Below are 23,645 nucleotides of genomic sequence, written 5' to 3' on the forward strand. Positions count from 1 at the left end.
TCATCCTAATTACTCATTAATCTGGTGCAAGGATTAAATCAGGTAAGCAAAGTAAGACAAATTGAAACATTCATCATATTAAGCCCTCATTTGTAAACTCTTGTGGGTTAAGAGTCGGCCTGGCCTTCAGCACTCCTAATCCCCTCACTAAGAGCAAATGTTCATATTCTCTTTACCTGATCTGGATTTGCATAACCCAGCAGTAGATTTGCTGCTTTTATATCACCATGAACATATTCATTTTCATGTATATATTCCAGTACATCCAGCTGTGAAAAGAAGTTGATAAGACCAGTATCAGTGTTTTGTACTAGAATAATATGGTTTGTTTCCACACAATTTCCCATAATTATTGATTATTCTAAACTATCATGATTTCTGGTTGCTCATTGTTGAATAAAATATTTGTCCACTATGGGTGGCACCATTCCCTGGGATGAGATTTTATACTGTATAAAGAGAAGAAAGAGAGTTGAGCACGGTCACCCATCACTTCATTACTTGACAATGAATATAATTGGATCAATAAGTAGCCCCAAAATACTGTTGATTGTGATTTCACCATCATGAAATTATGAAACCATGTAACTACTTTCTTTGTTAATTGACTTTTGCCAGAATATTTTATCATAGTAACTAAAATAGAGGTGTAGAGTCAGAATAAACAGCATTAAAAACTATAAAACTAGTCATCTATGGTGAAATAGACATATAATTGATTCATCAATCAATTCTGATTCACATCTTGAAGACCTCAAAACAAAATATTATGCCTATGATCATTTTCTTATGCAATAACAAAAAACTCTTGGGTATCATTAAGGCCCTGAAACCTTGCATGTCAAGTGTGGGGAGAGGTTAGGAGGGGGAACATTTCATAAATATTTACTAGGTGGCTAGATAAATGAATGGAGAAAATAATTATTTTCCACAACACAGCCTGGCATGAGTTGTTTCATCCTACTTATGACTGGAGATGGAAAAATCCAAGACTTATATAAGATAAGTCTGTGGCATTATCACCAAGTGACTGTATACATGGGTCATTTATGCCTACACTGCTTCCTAGGTGACAAAGGGCACATGTAAATGTGTTATTCACTTTTATAACTAATTGTTGCCACCATCCTCAACTTACACTTAAAACATTTTAAATCAAACCATGCCACTTGTAGTATGAAAAGTAGCCTCTTTGGCCATAACTTGTGGTTAGAACATAATAGACAAGAGAAAGGTTATTCTTACAGGTCTACAGCGTCCTCTGGTACATGAAACCAAGCTGTCAGGAAAAACTAAGTCTGGTAGCAATAACCAACATGGCACAGCTTCTCATCTGTAGAGCCCATGGTTATCAAGTTCACCAAAATATTTCTTATCCTCTATAACTGACATTCCTAGGCAAAAATCTCATTTTCTCATAATTCTACAAAGCAAAAATCAAATAAGTCCTCTGGGAGGCATTTGAAGCAATCTGTCTTGAACTCACCATTCTGATTCCAAGTTGCAGAACAGTTGATTTTTTAAAAACACCATTCTGGTCCAAGAGCTTCTGTAAATCTATCCCCAGTCTTTCCATTACCATGAATCTGTAACTGTGAGGAGATATCAAAAACAAAGACCCTTCTGAAATTGTAATTTTGAAATTATCTCTTAATGAACTTGAATAACTTCCACCTAACAGCCAAGGAGTCCAAGCAGCTGGAGAGCATGAGCTTTGAGCTGCATCCTCTGTGAAGATGTTTAGTTCCTCCTTTGCAACTTTCACTAGCGCAGAGCAGTTAATGGTGTCACAAAAAAAGGAGAGAGTGGTGTTTCTGGTTTTCACTTCTGGTTGTTTATGACACAGATAATTGCTCAGTACATGCAGATCAATCCTCTTAGCCTTATCATGTATCCTTAAAATGTCAGTACCCATACAGAAAATGGGAACACTTCTTTATCTTAAAACATTATATTTTACCCATTGTTATAAATAGTTTATTTAGGGGGAGAATGAGTGAGCCTGTAGGCATAGAGGATAGAAGATGTTGCCTATCACTCGGTGCTGAAGCTGGAAGCACCCGTGGAACCCCCCTGTGGATGGGTGCTGGGATCAGAACTTGCTTAATATTAGGTGCAGCTGTACCTAGAACAGTTCCATCCATCTCTCCATCCCTACCTCTCTTTTGTAACTTCCATCTTCCCTTTCTGTTTAGTAGTTTCCTTTTGTCATTTCCCCTTTCTAGCACAACAGCCCATGTTCTATATCTGCAATTAGAGAATATACACACAGCACCTTTGGAGATTTTGCTTTACAGACGTGTGAGATTATCATGAAAGCTTTTGTCATCCTTTATTATATTAAGTCTCCATACAGAGTTACAGGTGTCTTATGGCACTGCATGGCAGACTTTGTTCCATTCATCCTCCTCTCCCACTATCCTCTCCAGCTCCCTGCAACCCTCAAACATCCTTCCTTTGGCTTATCTTACCCCTTATCCTCCTCTCTCCCTTTTCATAATGTCTTCCCAACTTCTCAGGCCCCCTTTACACATACACACACAGAGAGACACACAGAAACACACAGACACACACACACACACACACACACACACACACCATGTATATATAAAGAAGTATCTGGGTTTCTCAGATGAGATAAGAATAAAGAAAATGTCCGAATCTGGCATTGCTAGTGCCTATAAGTGAATATTCTCCAGTTCTATCCATTTTCATATAAATGTCATGATTTCATTTTCCTTATGGCTGAATAGATTCTATTTTGTATTTTCATTATCCATTCATTGACTGGGATCTAGGTTGATTCCATTCCAACATATTGTGAATGGTGCAATAATAAACATAACTATGCAAACGTCTCTAAAGTATGTTGACTAAGATCTTGTCAAACAAACCCCCATGAGTGACATTTTTGGGTTATATAGTCATATTGTGTTTTCAGGTTTTTGAGAAACATCCGTCGTGGTTTTTGTATTGACTTCAGCAGTTTCCATACTACCTTAGTGCATGAAGATTCCTCTTTCCCAACACACTTGCTAGGGCTTGTCTTTATTTTGTTTTTAATGATGGCTACTCAAGAGATAAAATTGCAAATAGTTTTTAAGACTTATTGTTGCTTACGTGTGTGTTTATGTGTGTTTCTGTGAGTGTGTGCTACATATGTATAGATGCTTACAGAGGCCAGAAAAGAGAGTCAGGTTTCACAGAGCTAGTGTTTTGGCAGTATTGAGACCCCCCGATTGTAGGTGCTGGGAAGTGAACTTCATTCTTCCACCAGGGCAACAAGCACTCTTAACCATGGTCCATCTTTCCAGCTCTCTTGAGTTAGTCTTAATTTATATTTCCTGATTGCTGAGAACATTAAACACTACTTCAAAGTGGAGATTTTTATTTCTCCCTCTCAAAACCTATTCATTGAGTTCATTAGTCTACTTATCCATTGAATGATTTAGTACTTTTGCTGTCTAATCCCTGCAGTTCTCAAGATATTTCCCATAAGAATTGTTCATTTACTGAAGAGCTGCCAAAGGCGTTTTCCTATCATAAAGACTGGTTATTCACTCAGATGATTCTTTTGCGGTGTTGAGATTGTTTAATTTCATGAACCTGCTGTAGTGGATTGAATGATAAAATGTCCTCCATTGTCTCTAGCATTTGAATTTGGCCCCCAGTAGGTGATGTGTTTGGGAGAAGTTTAGAAGGCATACCTTCTGGGTGATGCAGGTGCTTTGCAAAAGAAAGATTCCAGCCATTTGATCTCTCTCTCTGATGCTTGGTGCTTATGGGTCAAGATGTGGTCTCTAAGCTTCCTGCTCCACTCCTATCACCATGCCTGAGGCTTACTATCATGTTCTTGTGCCATCCTGCCATTCTGGACTCTAGCCCTCCAGAATCATAAGTGAAAATAGTCTTCACCTATAAGTTGCCCTGAGAATAATACTTTATCACTGCAACAGAAAAGAAACTGATCCAACTCCATCACTCAACTTAGGAAATCTGCCTGAGGTATTGGAGTCCTAGCCTATGCCTTCTGCTTCTGAGTATTTTACCTAAGGTTTCCTCCAGTGGTTCAGGATCTTTGGTATTAAATTGAGGATCTGATGTGTTTCCAACTGACATTTATATACACTGACAGATGCAACAGTTCTCAACCTGTGGTTTGTGATGTCCTTGGGGTGGGGGACTCAACCAACCCTTTCTCAGGAGTCACATATCAGGTGTCCTACATATCAGATAGTTACACGATTTATAACAGTAGCAAAATGGTTAGAAACAAAAATAATTTTGAGGTTGGGGGGTCACAACAAGTCTGTAAGTCCCTTTCTGTATGAGTGCCTCACCTTCCATTGTCACCGATCATGGGGCAATTTGTGGTCAAGCATTCTGATAGCACTAGAACTTTCTGCTTGGAACTGCTTTGGTTGTTTGAGTGTTTTTCATAGTACCTTGTGAGTTTTAACTTTTTTGTTCTAGTTCTAATTTTGGAGATTTTCTTGAACTTCGATGGGGGAATACTGTACCTAAAGATCATATTTAGTGATATAACCATTTCCACCACACTAATTCTGGTAGTCCATGCACATGCAAGTTGGTCCATCTTTTGGTGTCTCCTATTTCTTTCTTCAGTCCTGACAATTCTCACTGTAGAGGTATTTCCCCTCCACAAGTAGGCTTATTCCTAATTTTTAAAAGGGGTATTTAAATGTGATTCTCCCCACCCACCAGCCCCATCCCCAGTTTTTTTCTCAGCAACCTTGTTATGAGTACTTAAGCTGCTGGTTGTTAAAGTCAGTTCGCTAAGACTACAGTAACAGGGTTATTCAGTACTATCCTGCTCAAGTGCTCATCAGACATAAGTGGGTTTTGGTGGATACTTTTGTGTCTCTTTAACACAGAATTGAGTAAGCTTTAAATCAGGATGGCTTGAGTTGTTCCTTTTCTATTTCTATTTCCTTTTACATGTTTCTCTTTTATTTTCAAGGATTGTGTTAATAAGAGCAGAGAGTAGAGACCTTGTCTTCCTAGATTTAGAGAAAATGCTTTGTTTCATCCTAATTTTTATAATGTTGACAGTAGTGGGTCACACTTAAACTGTATTGCATTGAAGCATGTTGCTGCCTCATTTTTTTATCAGAGCATTAATCATAAAGGATGCTAAATATCATCAAAGGCATTTTTGGCCCTGATTAAGATGATCATATGATCTCTTAATGATTACAGATTCCCTAGAGTCTATCTAAATGTGTATTAAACTTACTGATGTCCATATGTTGAACAAACCATCAATCCTTGGAATAATACCAATTTGGTTATACTGTATGATCTATTTAATGTACTCTTGAATTTGATGAGAATTTCATTGAGAAATTTTATACCTATGTTCACTAAAGAAATAAGCATTTTCTCCACTACCACCCCAAATTATATCCTTTTCAGTCTTAATTATTACTTCACAGAATGGGTTTAACAGTGCCCTTCCCGGCTGATGGCTGTTTTCTCTTTCCCTTCCTGTCCCTCTCTCTTTCAGATGTACAGGTTTTTTTTATAGTAGAATCCAAAAATGAATCCATCCAGTTCTGGGATTTCCTATCTTGGAAGACTACATTTTTTTTTAAAATTACTGCATAGATCATTCTATTTTAAAAAGAAGAAAAAGAAGATAAAGATGAAGATGAAGAAAAAAAGGAAGAGGAGGGGAAAGAGAGGGAAGAGGTAAGAAGAATAAGAAGAAGAAAAGACAGAGGAGAAGAAGTAGTAGTTGTTGTTTCATGGGCTGGAGAGATGGTTTAGAAGTGAAGTCACAGACTGTTCATCCAGGGAACTTTTGTTCAGTTCCCTACACCATCATGGAAGCTCCACAATCATCCATTGCTCCACTTCAGGGCATCTTACACATTTTCCTAGCCTTGCCAGGTACTGCATCCATGTGGCATGTTGCATATGCATACACACAAGCAAAGCATACTAATACCTTTTCAAATTAGCCCCTAATAATGCTTGATAAACTGTCTTATCTGTTAATCATACCATGCCCCTTTATCCCTTCTAATTTTGATTTGGATTTTAATCTAGTTATCAAACACACACACACACACACACACACACACACACACACAAAATCAACAGCTGCTCCAAGCTTCCATACACTTTGTAGATTGACTTCCATACATTGATTCTCAGTCATAAATGTCTTTACCAGTGACGAGTGTTTCTTGGAGATGAATAGTAGTAGTTCAGCCTAGTTTTATAATCTAGTCAACCAACAGTTTCTTGTCAGTAACTCTGAGGTCAGTTGTTTGTAAAATTGTTACTGAGACATGCTTATAAACTCTTGTAATTTTTCTTGGTTGTTCCTATGCAGTTATTATTTTTTCTTTTCTTTCTGTACCATTACTGCTAGAGATTGACAGTGTACCATATTAGAAATGATTGACTTCTTTATAGCTCCCCTTTCTTCATCTACTGTATGAATGAAATGTATTCATTCCTTTACTCATGGAATCAAAATGTCTTTTTTTTTTCCTTCTGTGTGTCATGTTTCTTTAAGTCTTCTATAGTGCTGACTTGTTTGTAATGGATTTCCTTGGTGTTTTTGTTTTTTTGCTTTTTTTTTTCTTTTTTTTTTTTTTTGGCTGTGTTAAAATGTCTTGTATTTCCTATCAGTGCTAAAGGTAAAATAGTTGAATACAACGATCTTATTTGGGAGTTATTTACTTTAAGGTCTTTATATTTACTTTAGTCAAACAATGATTCCTAAATTTTAGGATTATGGTTAGAAATCTGTGTGATGTCTGAAGTGTTTGCTTTTGGAGATGAATGGGATTTTCCCTTTACAGCTCGTAATACAGCTTTTCTCTATGTTTGACATGTTGGTCATAAGGTGATATGGTTGCCTTGTGATATTTGCAATTCAAAATATCAATTTTCTTCTCCAGATTGAAAATTTTTGTTATAATTTCATTAAATAGATTCTCTATGCTTTTAGTTTCTAATCTTCTTTCTTCTGTCCTGTGGCTTCTTAGGTTTGATCTCTTAATTCCATCCTGAAGTTGTTGGAGAATTTGTTCTTCCTTCCTTCCTTCCTTCCTTCCTTCCTTCCTTCCTTCCTTCCTTCCTTCCTTTCTCCCTTCCTTCCTATTTTTCCTCTTTTGGTGTTTGAGTGGCAAATTTCATTAACTTTTTCCCATCACTGATATTCCTTTTTCCTGATGTTTATAATGTTTCTTAGGTGATTCATCACATTTTTCAGTTTCAACATTTTTAAAATTTCATTGTTTCATTTTTGTTCCCTGTTATGTCATTTTTTGTCATGGATTTTCTCATCCAGTTGCTGACGTTCTCTTTCTATTACCTGGGCATTTCTAGTTTCTGGATTGAATTCGTTTGTTTGCTTATATCCTTTTAAAGTCACTGGACATTTTTGCTAAAAAGAATTTAAAGTCTTCACATGATGTTTTATTTGTTTTCATGTGCTTGAGTTCAGTAGTCAAATTTTGATCCTTAGGAATCATGTTATATTTATCATATTTTTAGGATGTTTTTGTACACCTGTGGGTTTGCATATCTCCTTTGGCTCTATTGGGTAGCTTTATTTAAAAACCCATTCTTCAGAGTTCAATCCCCAAAACCATTCAGAAAGAAAATAAACTGAGCTAACAGCTATAGTGACAAATGCTAAAAGAACGAAAAGTAATTACTTTTAATAAGTAATGATCTTAAATAGAATAAAGTTGGAGCAGGAACAATGACTCAGTGAGTTTAGTTCCCAGTACCCATGTTGGATAGCTCAGACCTTAAGCTCCAGAGTATCTGCTATCCCCTTCTGATGAGGCAGGGATTCACACATTCACTTCAACACACCTTCAGGCAGAAGCACACATATACATTTACATAAAAATAAATCTTTTAAATATGATGAAGTAAAAATGCTGCTAAAAGGTTTTAGCAGTAACAGAAGATGAAACATTAGAGCCCTCTTCTGAGGCTTCAAACTTGAGACTGCTATTTATATGGAGGAGAATAAATTTGTGGACTTATGTCTTCTTTTTTAGGCTGGTGCTGAGCTTGTGTCTGCTATGTGCTTGATGCTGGACACATCTTCATTCTAGTGGTTTCCCTTGTTTTCATACCTAGGGTCTCTTCTGGCCACTATTAGTACTGCATGGCTGAGGTGGGTGCTGTTGTTGTGACCTTTCTGAGAATCCCTAGGGTGTAACTCTTAGGTTGGTTAATGATCCAGCTGGTGGATACATCCTATGTTCTACAAGTAGAGAAAGCACCCAAAATATTCAGATGCACAAAATGAGAAGACTTGTCTTACAGTGGAACCAAGCACAGGTAGCACAAGCACTAATAGCTCAACAATTAATAAATGAAACCTCATGAAACTAAAAAGTGTCTGTGAGGCAAGGGGAATTGTAATTGGAACAAAGTGGTTGCCTACAAAATGAAAAAAGACTTTTACCAACTTCATATTTGATAGAGGGCTAATATCCAAAATATATGAAGAATTCCAGAGACTAGATATCAACAAAACAAATAATCCAATTAATAAATGAGTGATAGATCTAAACACATGATTACCAAAAAAAGAATCTCAAATAGCCAAAAAGCATTTTTTTTAAAAGTACAGCATCCTCAGCCATGATGGAAAGACAAATCAAAATGACTTTGAGATTCCATTTATAACTGTCAGAATGGCTAAGATCAATAACACAAGTGACAGATTATGCGGGCAAGGATGTGGAGAAAGGCAACACTCCTCCATTGCTGCTGGGAGTTCAGACTTGTACAACCAATATGGAAATCAATATGCCTCAAGACTCAGCTATTATTGGGCATATAACAAAGGACCCTCCATCCTACCATAAGACATTTGCTCAACTATCTTCATAGCGGCATTATGGTACTATTCATAATAACCCTAAACTGAAAACAAGACAGATATCCCTCAACTGAAGAATACATTAAGAGAATGACATCATAAAAATTGCAGGCAAATGGTTGAAACTGAGAAAAAAAAAATCATCCTGAACAAGGTAACCCAGACCCAGAAAGAAAAATATGGCATGTACTTACTTATAAGTGGATATAAGTAAGTTACTTACTAATAAGTGGATATCAGTTAAGTAAATGATAATCATGCTATAATCCACAACCAAGAGAGGTTAGGTACAGAGGAATGGACCAGGAAGGACACATGGGTCTTCCTGAGAAAGGAAAATAGAATAGATTTTATAGGTTGATTGGAGCCAGGGGCAGAGTGGATTACAAGAAGAGAAAGATCAGGTGGTAAAGGAAAGTAAAGACGGGTTTGAGACATGGAATGTGGGTAAAGACAGCTACTGCATGGCGGAGGTGGATGCTTTCATCCTCCTGAGACTCCCTAGGGTGTAACCCTTGGGCTGGCTAATGATCTAGCTGAATCGTAGTATGGAAGTCTAGTATGGTGTAAATTTCTTATAATTTACAAAGGTGATCCCAGGGAATCTTAAAATATTGAGGAAGATGGAACTCCTACTAGCCATCCTTATCACCAAATAAATCTTCTAGTGCCATAACAGGCTTTTGCCCAATTGAGTCTTTGGTCAAAGGGATCTTTAAAAAATCTTCAGAAAACCTAGGTTTGCCAAGACAATAGATTGTTCAACACAAACATAGCACAAGACCCTGTTCTTGAAGATAACACACATACAACTCATTAACATGGAGAGGCTGAGCTGGTGGAAACATAAAACCTTCATCCCATAATATAGTGTCTATGACATAGAAAGATACCCTGCAGGCTACCAGAGAGAAAAGTAAACACCAACCCAACCATAAAACCTCTGATCTACAATTTGTCCTACCTGAAAAATATGCTAGGGTAATGGGGCACAAACCTTTCAGAGTAACCAACAAACCTATGTCCGCCTTGTCTTAAGGCCCTTTCCACGAGATACAACCCAAACCAAACACTGCTTGGGTGACCAAGAACCAGAGTCTAGAAAGCCCAAAGACCTAGGGTAAAACCAATTACTGCTAATCTAAAAAAAAAAAAAAAAAGGAAAGAAAGAAATAATACAATGGTTCCTAATGACATTCTGCTATACTCATAGATTAATACCATCTTAAGCCATTGTCAGAGAGGCTTCCTCCTACAGAAGATGGTAATGAATATTGATTCACAGCAAGACATTACAGAGAGACTTGAAAACACACAGCTGTAAAGGAGGTGTCTTCAAAAAATCCCTCCCCTCAGATCTTAGGGATTCCCCATAAAAAGGAAGCAGGAGAAGTGGGGAAGACAGAGGACATAGAGGACACCAGAGAAATAAAGCCCTCTGAATTAATTGAGCAATACTCATATGAACTGAAGCCGAAAGCACGGGGCCGGCATGGCTCTGCACCAGGTCCTTTGTATGTGTGCTATAGACTTCAGTTTAGTACTTTAACGGGATTCCTGAGTGTGGAAATAACTAAATCTCTGATTTCTATGCTTTCTCTCAAGGCTCTTTTATTTTTATGTTGGCTTGGCTTTTCCAACTTATATACGATAGTTTTCATTTTATTTTATAGTTGATTACGTTTTGTTGTTATTTTTTAGAAGCCTGATTTGTTCTAATGAGAGATACAAATGGAGTAGATCCAGATGTGAGAGGAGGTGAGAAGCAACTGGAAAGAGTAAAGGGAGGAAAAAGTATACTCAGTTTAGTAATAACTAGAAGGAGGGGGATGATGATGAAGAGGACAACCTGCATCCATACTGCTGACTTGGAAAGTACCAATTTTAATCACTACTGTACTAGACACAGCTGCGCATGTAGAGTCCACAGAGTCTTCAGGCTCTACAGAAATGAACAAAGGTAAGGAGTTCCCGAAGTGATCCACCTACTGACCTCAGGCTCAGGGTGATCCTCAGTTGATAAGATCTGCTCTCAGTGATGAAGAACAAGGCTGACTTTATTTACTCACTTCAGAGCTCGAACCACCTCCTCCAACCTTGGTATCCTTCCTCTCTCTGGCTTTGCACATTGCTTCTTAAGGAGGCTTCTCATGCTGAAGCTGGGGCAGGTTAAATTTAGATTCTCTAGTTTTCAATTACTCCTTTCTCAGGCCTCCAGGTATCTCAATTTTAAACAATAGGTTTTTGTTGTTGCTGTTTTTCTTTCCCCTCAATATGATGCCTATCTACAACCCTGTGAATGTCTAATGGATTTTTCCCCTACTGTTGACTTGTCCATCAGAACATCTCTTGGAGATTCAAATGCTATGTACTGGTCTCTAACATCTGCTTGTCCCAGCAAGCAAATCCTTACATACACCAAGTAATGCTGTGTGAACCTTGCTCCTCAATTTAAAGCTATTGGTCAAATAAAAATGTGTACAGCTAATTACTGGGGAAAATAAAAAGAGGCAGAGTTTGAATTACCAGGCTGAGTTCACAGGTAGGCATCACTAGGAAGGAGAGAGGAGAAGGAGGAGGAGAAAGGAGGGTACCAGGAGGAAGAAGAAGAGGAGAGTTCTCCATTACATGTGGTGGGCCAGGCGCATGTGGCCATGCGAGGTGCCCCCCAGGATGGACTGCTGGAGCAGAAGTAATGAGCAAGACTCAAACAGCAAGTACTTTTGGGGAGAGCAGCTGGGGACTTAGCCACTCTAGCATATAGATAGACTAGGGGAAATCCCCTAGGAATTGTACAAGATCTGATTAAATAAATCCATAGGACTCTGCCTCGATTACTGTGGGTCTAGTCAGGTCATATTAATCCCTAATGGAATTTATCAAAATTCATTTTCAACTGTCATCTCACTAAAACCTACAATTTGTTTGCTATATGACATAATGTTTTCTGGGAAGACCCAACACACACATTTCCTTGTGCCGGATAGGTAGCCTATAACAGACCAAAGTATGGAGACCACCGAAGTCCAGCTTGGTGAGTCTGTGACCGTTATTGGGGTTAGTAGAGGAGTATGGGCAAAGGGTTACTTATGAAGCAAAAATGACAAAAAGACAGTTACATCTGCAAAACTCACCCTAGTGTGGCTCACAGCTCAGAAAGTTGGGAACCTGAGGCCCACTGCCCAGACTGCTGACTTATCAAAACTTTGGAGAGTCTCCCTTCCAGGCTCATCTGGTCTATACCTCTCCCAGGCAACTTAGCTTGTTTCTGCTCCTTTCTGGAGTTGGTATGATCTTAGAGTCTTCTTTGCAGCTTAGTTTTGCTTCCTCTTAGAGGGACTCTCAGCTTCTGTTGCTTACTATAACAGGGAGGGGCCTAGTGAATCTTGTCAGTTTCAGGGACTCAATGAAGGTCTTTTGAGTTATTGACCTTATTGTTTACAAACCTTCACTGCAGGATTGAGTAGTTCAGTCTTGGAGGAAACTGTCACACAAGATGAGGCTTGTGAGGGATATGGGAGATTGCTCTGAGGACTCATGGGCATTTTGTTTTCTTTTATCAGAATCTGTCTGATTACCTTTGGGATGAGTTTCTGCTTCCCTCCCCTAGGAAAGAAACATGTGGTGTGGGCCCTGCAGGTCCTGGCCTCAGTTGGGGAATATTGTGGTCTTTGATTCCATACTTTTGATGTACCCTCTCACGATTTTTAGGAATCTCTAAAGCTCTTCTTCGGTTCAGAAGCATCTATTTTTTTCTCTGACAACTGTCCTTCACCTGATCTCACTGGCAACCTCTATCTGCCAATTGACTCAGACCTCTCTATCCTGCCTTCAGTGATATTTTACATGATTCTTATGCCAACTACTGTAGTTATAGATGATTTAAGAGATACACAACATGATGCAGATGTCACACACTTCTGTGGTTCACTTAGTACCCTGAAGCAACTCGCTTTGTTTATATTATTTAGAGGTAATTGGATGAAGGAGTGTGAATTGAGCTTATTTTCTCACATGTAAAGTAGAACCTGTGAAAACTGACACAGTACAGTAACATCCATGCCACTCCCTGGAACAAAATGAAGATACTTTTTTAAAATCACAAGAACTGAATTTTTATGTGTATAAACAGACACATTCAAGTTTTATAAATTTCTTGCTGGGTTATTTCCTCAAGGTAGAGAGTGATTCTCTCTGAGGCAGACCTATGACTGGCTTCTAGCAGAGAGGAAGGGGCTGTAGGACAGGAGAGCACTTTTAAGATGAGACTGTGAGGAAATACCATGGCCTGGATGCAACAAAGATGCGTACTGTGTTTATAAACCTATTCTATTCTATTCATATTCTCCCTGTCCTTTATACCATGCTGGCAGCTCACTGCCAGACATCATAGGCCCGTCAACAGTCAGTGGTAACTCATGAAAGCAGCTCCTTCCCTGGTAGGACCTAAGATGGCCACAGCTTTGCAGATACCAGGTTATATTCACCAGGGAGATTAGAACCTAGAACCAAGCCGACTAGCCATCATGGGCTTCCTGATGCCCAGAAGTTTTGAGTAGTTTGTTAACTGGCCAAAACACATCAACCAAATCACTGAGGAAGGTTATTTGGTGATAACTCGTCATATAAATTTGTTATGATTAAAATATGCTTTTTACCTTCTTCCTTTGAAATCAGTCAGACCAAATCCATAAAATACAGGAACTCCTAAATAATCAAGTTTCCTCTGTTTTATCCATTTTTGAACTGGAAAGAAAAATTTAACAAGAAACAATATTTAGAAAGGTATTTTTGCCTTTGTGAAGATGCCAAGGCTTACTTAGCAAACCAAAATAGTCATTAGATATTCTAAGAAAATAAAAACTTAAAAATATACATATATATATCCCAGGGTTTGAAATTTTTTTGTTACCACTATAATTAACACAAAATATCTCATTTTAAACAAAATGAATAGTGTCATAAAAGACATAGTCTTACAAAGTACAATGTCATCCTTCATCTGTAAATATGTTTATTCATAAAAACAAATCATTTCATCATATGCTAGCTAAGTTTCTACATATAATACACATTGACTACAAAGAGAGAGTGCTTTCTCACCACTACCTACATTTCAAAGGCTAAGATCATGTTAGTCGCCAAAATACAAATTGAGCAGAAAAAGCACCTGACTGTGAAATTGCAATAAAATAACTGTTTTGAATAAAGTTAGTTTACCAAAAAAAAAAAAAAAATCCTAATTGAATTGTTTAATCCAGTTAAACAATCAGGTAGTGTAATCACCGTTCTTACTTCTCTGCCATATGTGTTTCATGCTAAAGACAGCTTTCCTGATAAAATAATCAAATTTAATGGATTCTATTTGTCACTCTGACACAGTTGAAGCACTTGGTGGCAACTATAGTCAGAGTGTGGAGAAGCTTTATTAAGGGAAGCAAAGTTAATTATTCAGGCCAGATCCATCATTCTTTCTCCTCACCAGGATGGAAAGGAGCCTGGCCACACCAGTTGTTATGACTCCTACCAACTCCGGCAACATTTCATGTAACTCTTAGAAACGTTTTCATTTTTCTTTATCTCTGCTTATAATCATTTCACATTCAAATCTCCATCCAGAAGTTCTTATTTATGATATCTAACTTTAAATAATTCCCAACATTCTCCTTTCTAATATTTTCTTTAAAATCTCAACATTTAATCATTTACAAATACTTTAATCCACTTTAAAACCATTCCTTGTGTGTGTGTGTGTCTGTGTACATGTGTGTGTGACCTATGTACTTTAGTTTTGTCACTATAATCTTTCTACGTAAATGCTTCTTTATAAAAGAAATAACTTCATTCTATAATCTTTAAATGTCTACAAAACTCTTGATAATTCAACAAGTCAGCATGTTATATAAAGTAGTAAAAAAAAACTTTGAGTTAAAATATATAACCCATTATGTGTGGCATATCAAGATGTGTATACCATCTGTCTTGCATTTCTACGTTATAACAGTTAAGTATAACACATTACAATAAAATTTCTTATGAAAAAGAATTTTCCAGAAGGCCAGAAAAAGACCAAAATGTTAACATTCACTTGAGCAAATGTATGGTAGTGGCTGGTTAGCTAATTTTACTTACTACATTCTCTTTTTGCAGCTCTCTGGTAAAATTTAAGCTCTGAAAATAATGGACCATTTTCTTGATATTCCTATGAAAGAAACATAATAATTAATTTTACTAGGAAGAATTATCCTAAAGAGAAATTATATTTCAAGTGTAAAAATATAAGGCTTCATATGCAAAATATATAATGGTTATAGAATTCTTCTCCTCAAACATAGGCACCAGATTTCTGTTAAAATAAATAATAATTAAACCAAAATAAACTTGAAAAGTCTCATTTTAGACAACATTTTGTGATCCTAACATAGTCTTACACATAAAAGTAGTCTTCTGCAAATACCTTATTAAAAGCCCCAATAACTGTGTTCATAAGAAAGCACTGACTGTATAGCAGTGTGTCCTTCGGGGAAGACACACTGAAAAGTACTGGAGTCCCTCACATGACTCTTTCACTGTCTACTACATGTAATTCACTGTGTTATGCACAGGGAACATGAACAGAGGTGGAATTCTATGTCTCACTTTACAGATTTACTACCTAAAGCAGTGAAGGAAAGAGTACGGGGGACAGGTCAATGCAGGACACAGGGCACTATGGTACAATGGCTCCCCAGTCTTCATACACTAATGACATACAAATGAAATATGTGTATTATTACTCTGCACCTATAAAAGTTAAGGTGTGAAGTAGTTTTATTAAGAATAAAGCAGAAAACAGGAAAGTAAGATACAGGAATATAAATATATGAACAATACTTACAACTTTTATGACATGTCTTGCATCTTTGTTTGGTTTATTTGTGGGAAAAGCTGCATAAGAAAAAAATACAATTGGAAAAAGTAGTTATTCCAAATCATTGAGTGTGTACCAAATCACAGAGAGATTTTAGGTCTCTTAAAAAGTAAAGTAGATTATACACAAAGCTTCTCATAACGGGGGTGATACCACCCCTACTTTACAAATGGAACTGTTGAAGCTGGGAAAATGGAACAAATTTGTGGCAAAAAAAAAAAAAATTGGTTGCGATCTGAAACTCATATGTGTCTGACACAGGTCACATTACTTAACATAGTCTATATTCAAGCACTCAGACTGGGAAATAAACAGAAAGCATTAATCCTATCATCCAAGTGTTGGGGAAGGTAAGAAAGCAAAACGGAGGAAACTGAGCATCTTGAAGGTATCTCAGGGGTATAGTCTCATTGATCCAGCCGTCCACTTGAGCCATGTTTCTGTAAGAATCTTTCACCCATTCTATTGTAGGAAGTCCTGTATACATGCTGCTGTAAGTAACCCAATAAGCTATCTGATCTGCTACACTAGTTTTTACTGGACTCGGCTTTGGTCTATCCCTGTCATCATATTGGGGCTTCCCTAGGAAGTGGCATAGAATACATGATGCATAAATGCTACTCAGCAAGATCAAAAGTAATGGAAAGAAACAAACACAATGGACTATAATATATACAACTAATGATTTGGCTGTGGGTGGAATACCAGAAGGGCCAATCCTGATATGGCTGCCTTTCCCTGTGTTATAAGGGTTGGTGTAGCTTTTCTGGGTAATAATAGTTGCATAGTCTTTGCTATGTTTGGCAAGACACAAGCAAGCCTGAACAATCTGAACTAGGAACCCCAGGGTTGTTGTTTTACTTTATATGGAGATGGCATGCCTCCTTAATGAATGAGGTCTGTCTCATGCCCCAAAACATTCCAGTTGGCCTGAGAATATACCATAATCCTTTGAAATCAGAATGTATGGAAGGGAAGGGATGATTAATCAGATATAGTGTCAGTTGTATGGTCTCTGTTGTGAGCACTAAGACAGCTGAAGTTGACCTGTCTTCCAGGAAAGAACTGGTCTAAGTGACAAAAAGCCAACAAACAAAAACAATGTGGGTGCTATCTACATTAACCCTTAATTTGGCAGGAAAGTGGTAGGGGGTAAAGATGAGACCAAAGAGGCCTTCCTGGAATTCAAAAACTTGGATTCCTGGAGATAATCAGTCAGTGATGAGGAAGAAAGAGAGATGCTGACATCATAGAAAACATTCTTCTGGTCCAACCTTCATACAGAGGAAGAGAAACATCTAAGATTCTGCATCCAGATGGGAGTCTTAACCATGGCCCAGTAGAGGAAACTATAATCCTCACACATAAACTTCACTTGAATAGTATGACTGGGGAGATGAAATAGGAGATGAAGGAACCCTTCCTAGCAAAGGACAGTGGTCACAGCAGAATAAGTTGCTGAAAGTGTAAGGAAAAGTCACAGGGCACCAATGTTGTGAAAGGATAACGATCCGAGTCACGGCACCAATGTTAGGGGAAGGATGAAGAGAGTGGGGGGCATATGGCCCATGGAGGTGCGGCGAGGCCTGAGGGCAAGGGAGATACCTCTGAGGGGTCCATGTTGGGAATCCCTTCCCTGAGGGACCAGCCACACAACAGTATAGTACGGAATAGAGTTTATTCAGGTCATGGGAGAGTTAAGAGGGTGGTAGAGGCAGAGAGAGAGAGAGAGAAGTAGAGGAGTAGAGGAGTAGAGGCCGGCCATGAGCACGTGGGACAGAGAGGGGGGAAGGGAAGGGAAGAGGGAGGCTGCAAGAGCACCAGGGTAGGAGAGGCCAAGAGAGAGAGGAGGGGTCAAGCAGCTCCTTTTATAGTGTCAGGTCACTGGGGCGGAGCATACCTGGCCACTGCTGGGTAATTGAGGGGTGGGGTATACCTGGCTGTTGCTAGGTAACTGAGAGGTGGGGTTTACAGAATCCCAACAGAAAGCAAGTAGCTGTGCTGTGTCAGTCATAAGACTGGGAGGAGGGCTGTGTGCCACTGCCACCATTCAAGCACTCTTTCCTGGAAGAAGGGAGCCCATGAGTGGTAGACAGTTGATAGAGATGATTCTATTTGGGGGAGCTGCCTGCACACTGGGCAGTTCTCATGAACTGTCATCAGGGTTACGGTAGGCTTTCCAGGAACACAGCTGCCCAACAACCACTCATGCTCTCATCAGTGACTCCGATAAAGTCACTTGTTCCTCAAGCCATAATGAGGTGAATCATTTATTTGTCTGTCCACGTTTTCCATTTGTATTACTAATAATTCAACCATTTAAAACTCCAGGAGTCACATTTTAGAATAAACCAATCCCCCCTTTTCACTGTCTCAATAATGACAAGGCTATTCTGTGATTAAATCTCATGGAGGATACATTTACATTACTTGTATTTTCAAGGCCTGAAATCCTGTCAGTCACTCATCATTAGCTAATCCATATCAAACCCTAGAGTACACCATGCACTGAGTTAGGAATTCCCAGGAGAAAGAACAATGGTAGAACTAGAATTGAACAAAATAAAATTAGCATAATGGCTACAAATATCAAATTCTGCAGTTTCAGTGTTTGATGAAGATTCTGGCCATCTTATTATTATTACTAGTAATTTCCTCCTCTAAACTTACCAGCAGCTGTCCTTTCATTATTAATTAATCTTGTGTATGAACTACTACAATAGCTCCATCCTGTCTAACATGACAACTTCCCCAGTCTCCTCCCCAGCCCTATAGCAGACCACATGCTGGGCCCTTCTTTGCCTTTGTACCCTCTGCAGAGCCTCTTGTCACCCAGACTTCCTCCCTCACTCCATCCCTTTATCAGGCACTAATTTCCAGAGGCCCTATCGACCTGAGAACGCTCTGGCCATGCAAACCTGGGATCTTTACTCTCCTTCCTGCATTCTACTGCAAAGTCCCCAGCCTCTTTCTCAGCCTGGTAGCAGACTACTTGCAAGGGTCTGCCTGTGTCTCTGGATCTACTTCATAGGGAATACAGACATTCTCCTGGGAGACCCAGCTTTTCTCTATCGTATGGACTCTCCGCAACCTCTCATTTCTGGCCCATCCTTATGCCTTCATGTCAGTTCCTAGTACGTAAAATATATTCTGCCCAGGACTTTCAGGGGCCACACATGACAAGAACTAAGATGCCCTCTGTATCAGACAACCCACACCTACTACACTCCACAAAGAGCCAGAAAAGACAACAGATACCAAGGAACTGATAATCCAACCAACAAAGAGAAGACCAGATATCAGCCCCTGGAATTACAATCTTCCTAAACCAAGATGCGTGAAAACTGCAGTGTAAGAACACAGTAACAGTGAAGACAGTATGTGTCTACAAAAACACAGCAACCCCACCACAGCAGACCTTGAGAAATGCAACATAGCTAAAGCATAAGAAAAGACTTGAAAATAGCTTTTAGAAATATGTTTAAGACCTTAAAGACAATACGAATAAACCTGCTAGTGGTCTCTAAAACAAAAGAGTAGAATGGAATGAAGAAAATAGTTCAAGTCACGAGAGTAGGAATAGAATAACTAAAGAAAATGCAAGCTGAGGTAAAACTGGAAATAGAAAATTTATGAAGCCAAACAAAAACCTCAAGGTAATCCTCCAGAAGAGTAAAAGAATGACCCTCAGGCACTGCAAACCAATACAAAAGAAAGGGACACCTCTGTCAAAGAGACTGTTAAATGTAAACAAGCAGAAGAAATCACCCAGGGAATCTGAGACCCTATGAAAAGACCTAATATACAAATAATAGAAAGAGAGGGGAAAACCTAGGTCAAAGGCACAGAAACATTTTCAGCAAAGTCATAGAAGAAATTTCTCTAACCTAAAAAAATCATAGATGCCTATAAGGTACATGAAAACTAAGAAACACTTACTGGACTGGAACACAAAAAAAAAAAATCAGAAACGTTTAGAATGAAGACTGTTAAAAACTGGGAATGAAAAAGGCCAATTAACATATAAAGGTAGACCTATTAGAATACCAACAGACTTCCCTACGGAGACTGTAAAAGCCCTAAGAGCCTAGACAGATGTTCTACAAACTTTAAATGATCAGAGTCAGACCAGGACACTTTAGCCAGCAACTATCAGTCACAACTGCTAGAGGAAAATAAAAAGACACTCCATGATACAAACTAAATGTAAGCAGTATTTATCTGCAAAGCCAGCTCTACAAAAGGTGTCAGAAAGAAAATGTCATTCAGAAAAGGTTAGTCACACCCAAGAAAACACAAGGAATAAATAATCACAGACTAGCAAATACAAATGGAGCAGTTCTATGGGAAAGACCATACCATAGAAACAAACAACAGGAATCTACAAACTGTCCATTGTTAACTCTCAACATCAATTTCTAAACCTCTAATAATAAAGCACAGACTAGCAGACTGGGTTTGAAAACAGGGTCCATCTTTCTGCTGTTATCGAAGAAACACACTTTAACATTAGAGAATAGACATTACCTCAGGTTAAAAAAAAAGAAAAGAAAAAAAATTCAAGCAAACTGATCCAAAAAGAGCAACCTGATATAGTCATTATAATGCGTTTACATTCACCACCAATAAACCAGTATGAATAAACAAGAGTCATCTTAGAGAGTTGCTTAATTAAGATTTGCTGCAGGGAAGGCCTTCAACTACAGAGTAGCATCTAAGACTCTTGAAGAAGGCTCCCTCCCACCCACCCAGCCTGTCCAGTAAGTACTCTTAGCACTCACTCCCAAATTCCACTTGTCCTGGGCTCCACCTCCATCCTCTACCTGGCATGCTAATACTGGAAAGAGAAAGTTAAACCTTAGTCCCCCAATCCTGACTCCCAGCAATATATAGACAGCAGCATCCTGGTACCCAGAGAGGAGACTGAGAACCACAGCATTTGTCCCAGACTCCACTGTTTTCCATTCTGGTCCAGTAAAGGAACCATCACACTGATTTCTATAAAGTGCTCAAGTTTGCACTCCCACCAGTAATAGATGCATGTTCCCCTGACCCCACATCCTCACCAGCATGAGGTGTCATTTGCTTTACTGACCACTGTGACTGATATAAGATGAAATCTCAAATTTGTTTTGATTTGCATTTCTCTGATGTTTAGGAATGATAGCATTTCTTTAAGTGCTTCTCAGTCATTGGTTTTTCTTCTTTTGATAAGTCTGTTTAGATCTATACCCAAGGTTTTTCTTAGTTGGATATTTTATTTATTTACATTTCAAATGTTATTCCCTTTCCCATGTTCCCTTATGGAAACCCCTTATTCCATACCCCCTCGCCCGACTCTATGAGGGTGCTGCCCCACCCACCCACCCACTTCATCACCCTGGCATTCCCCTACACTGGGGCATCAAGTCTTCCCAGGACCAAGGGGCTCTCCTACCACTGATGCCAGACAATGCCATCCTCTGCTATATATGCAGCTGGAGCCATGGGTCCCTCCACGTGTACTCTATAGTCGGTGGTTTAGTCCCTGGGAGCTCTTGGGTTGGGGGAGCTGGTTGGCTGACATTGTTTTTCTTCCTATAGATTGCAAACCCCTTCAGCTCCTTCAGTCCTTTCTCTAACTCCTCCATTTGGGGTCCCCATGTCCAGACCAATCTTTGGCTGTGAGCATCTGCCTGTGTATTTGTCAGGCTCTGGCAGAGCCTCTCAGGAGACAGGTTTATCAGGCTCCTGTCATCAAGTACTTGGTGTCCACACTATTGTCTCTGTTTGGTGTCTGTATATGAGATGCATCCCCAGGTGGTGCAGTCTCTGGATGGCCTTCCATTCAATCACTACTCCACACTTTGTCCCTGTATTTCCTTTACACAGGAGCAATTATGGGTTTAAAAAAAAAATGGAGATAAGTGTGTGGCCCCATCCCTCAACTGGGGGCCTTGCCTAACCTTTCGCTATGGTCTCTATAGGTTCTCCTTCCCCCTTGTTGGGCATTTCAATTAATCTCATCCCGTTACTTCCTGGGAGCCTCTTGCTTTCCTGGTATCTGGAACTTTCTGGTGACTACCCAGTTCAACATCCTCCATTGCTACACACGTCTGTCCAACTTCCTGACCCTCTGTCTATCATCTGATAGACATATCTACCAGATACCATACCTGATCCTTCACCCCTTTACCCTTCTCCCTCCTTTCTTCCTCCCAAGTTCCTTCTACCCTCTACCTCCTGTGAGTATTTTGTTCTCCCTTTTAAAAAGGACTGAAGCATTCACACTTTGGTTTTCCTCCTATACCCAAGTTTTTAATTGAGGTATTTGTTTTCTTGAAGTCCAGTTTTGGGGGATTTTTATATATTTTAAACATTAACCTTCTAATGGATATGTAGTTAGTAAAGTTTTCCTATTATATAACTTACCACTTTATCCAAATTATGCTGTCCTTTGCCATACTGAAGCTTTTCAGTTTCATTAGGTCCCATTTATTAATTGTTGGTCTGAGTGTGTGATAATGGTGTTCTGTTCCGATAGTCATTTCCTGTGCTTATGAGTTTAAGATTATTCTCCACTTCCTTTTTTATCAGTTCCAATGTATGGGACCTTAGGTTGGGGCCCCTTTCCTGTTTAGAATTTTGTGCAGGGTGGTAACTATAGACCTGTTGTTCTACATGGAGCCATCCAGTCTGACCAGCATTATTTGTTTGTTTTTTCATTGTGTACTTCTGTCTTTATCAAAAATCAGGTCTATAGATATGTGGATTTATGTACGGATCTTCATCTCAATTCCATTGATCAGCATGTCTGGTTTTGTACTAATAGCATGTTGTTTTTATTACTACAGCCCTGTAGTACTGTTTGACATCAGAGATGGTGATATGTCCAACAGTTTCAAATTGTTGTTGTTGTTGTTGAGGATTGTTTGAACTACTTGGCTCTTTGTGTTTCTATCTGAAGCTGAAAATTGTCCTTTCAAGATCTAGGAAAAAATTTTATTTTTGTAATTTTGATGGGGATTGTATTGAATCTATGTTATTTTTAGTAAATGGACATTTTTACTATATTAATCATACTAATTCATGAGTATTAGAGGTCTTTCTATCTTTTGATACATTCTTTAACTTCTTAAAGTTTTTATTATACAAGTCTTTTAGTTGCTTGGTTAAAGTTAGCATTCAATATTCATTTTTGGAAGTAAGGAGCTATTGTGAAAAGTATTATTTCCCTGATTTCTTTATTAGTCTGTCCATCTTTTGTGTATAGAAGAGCTAGTGAGTTTTGTGAGTTAATGTTATGTTTTACTTTGATGACAGTGTTTACCAGCTTAAGAGTTTCCTGATGGAATTTTTAGGGTTATTTATGTACATAGTTGTATCTGAAAATAAAGTTACATTGACTTCTTCATTTTCTCTTGTAGTCCTTTGATCTTCAGTTTTGTTGTTCTAGCTAAGATTTCAAATACTACATTGAACAGGTATACAGACAAATAGACAACCCAGTTTTGTTCTTGATTATAGTGGAACTGCTTTGAATTTCTCTCCATTTAGGTTGTGGTCATGCTATAAATAACCTTTATTATGTTGAGGTATGTTTTTGTATTACAGGACTTTTAACCAAAGGGTAGTTGAATTTCATCTTTTCTACATTAAATGCGGTAATCTTGTGATTTTTGTCTTTCCTTTTATTATGTGGTGAATTTCACTTATTGTTTTACATATGTTGAACTTTCAATGCATCTCTGGGATGAAGCCTATTAATTATGATGGATATTTTTTGATACTTTTGATATTTTCTTAAATTTTGTTTGCAGGTGTTTTATTTAGTATTTTTGCATCTGTGTTCATAGGGAATACTGGCCTGCA

General features: G+C 38.5%; 1 protein-coding gene across 1 annotated transcript in view; it reads right to left on the minus strand.

Moving 5' to 3' along the window:
* VRK2 (VRK serine/threonine kinase 2) overlaps positions 1-23,645 on the minus strand; it is a gene marked incomplete at its 3' end in the record, with an annotated part of 121,582 nt that overhangs the window by 64,553 nt on the left and 33,384 nt on the right. Inside the window, exons 3-7 of the mRNA XM_080938289.1 lie at positions 15,762-15,811; positions 15,017-15,086; positions 13,543-13,630; positions 1,487-1,592; positions 177-269 (exon numbers count right to left, since the gene is read on the minus strand). Coding sequence (XP_080794415.1) covers positions 177-269; positions 1,487-1,592; positions 13,543-13,630; positions 15,017-15,086; positions 15,762-15,811 — 407 coding nt within the window. The remainder of the gene's footprint in view (positions 1-176; positions 270-1,486; positions 1,593-13,542; positions 13,631-15,016; positions 15,087-15,761; positions 15,812-23,645) is intronic.

The sequence above is a fragment of the Micromys minutus genome (genome assembly GCF_963924665.1).
Source record: "Micromys minutus genome assembly, chromosome: 1".
NCBI classification, from domain to species: Eukaryota; Metazoa; Chordata; class Mammalia; order Rodentia; family Muridae; genus Micromys; species Micromys minutus.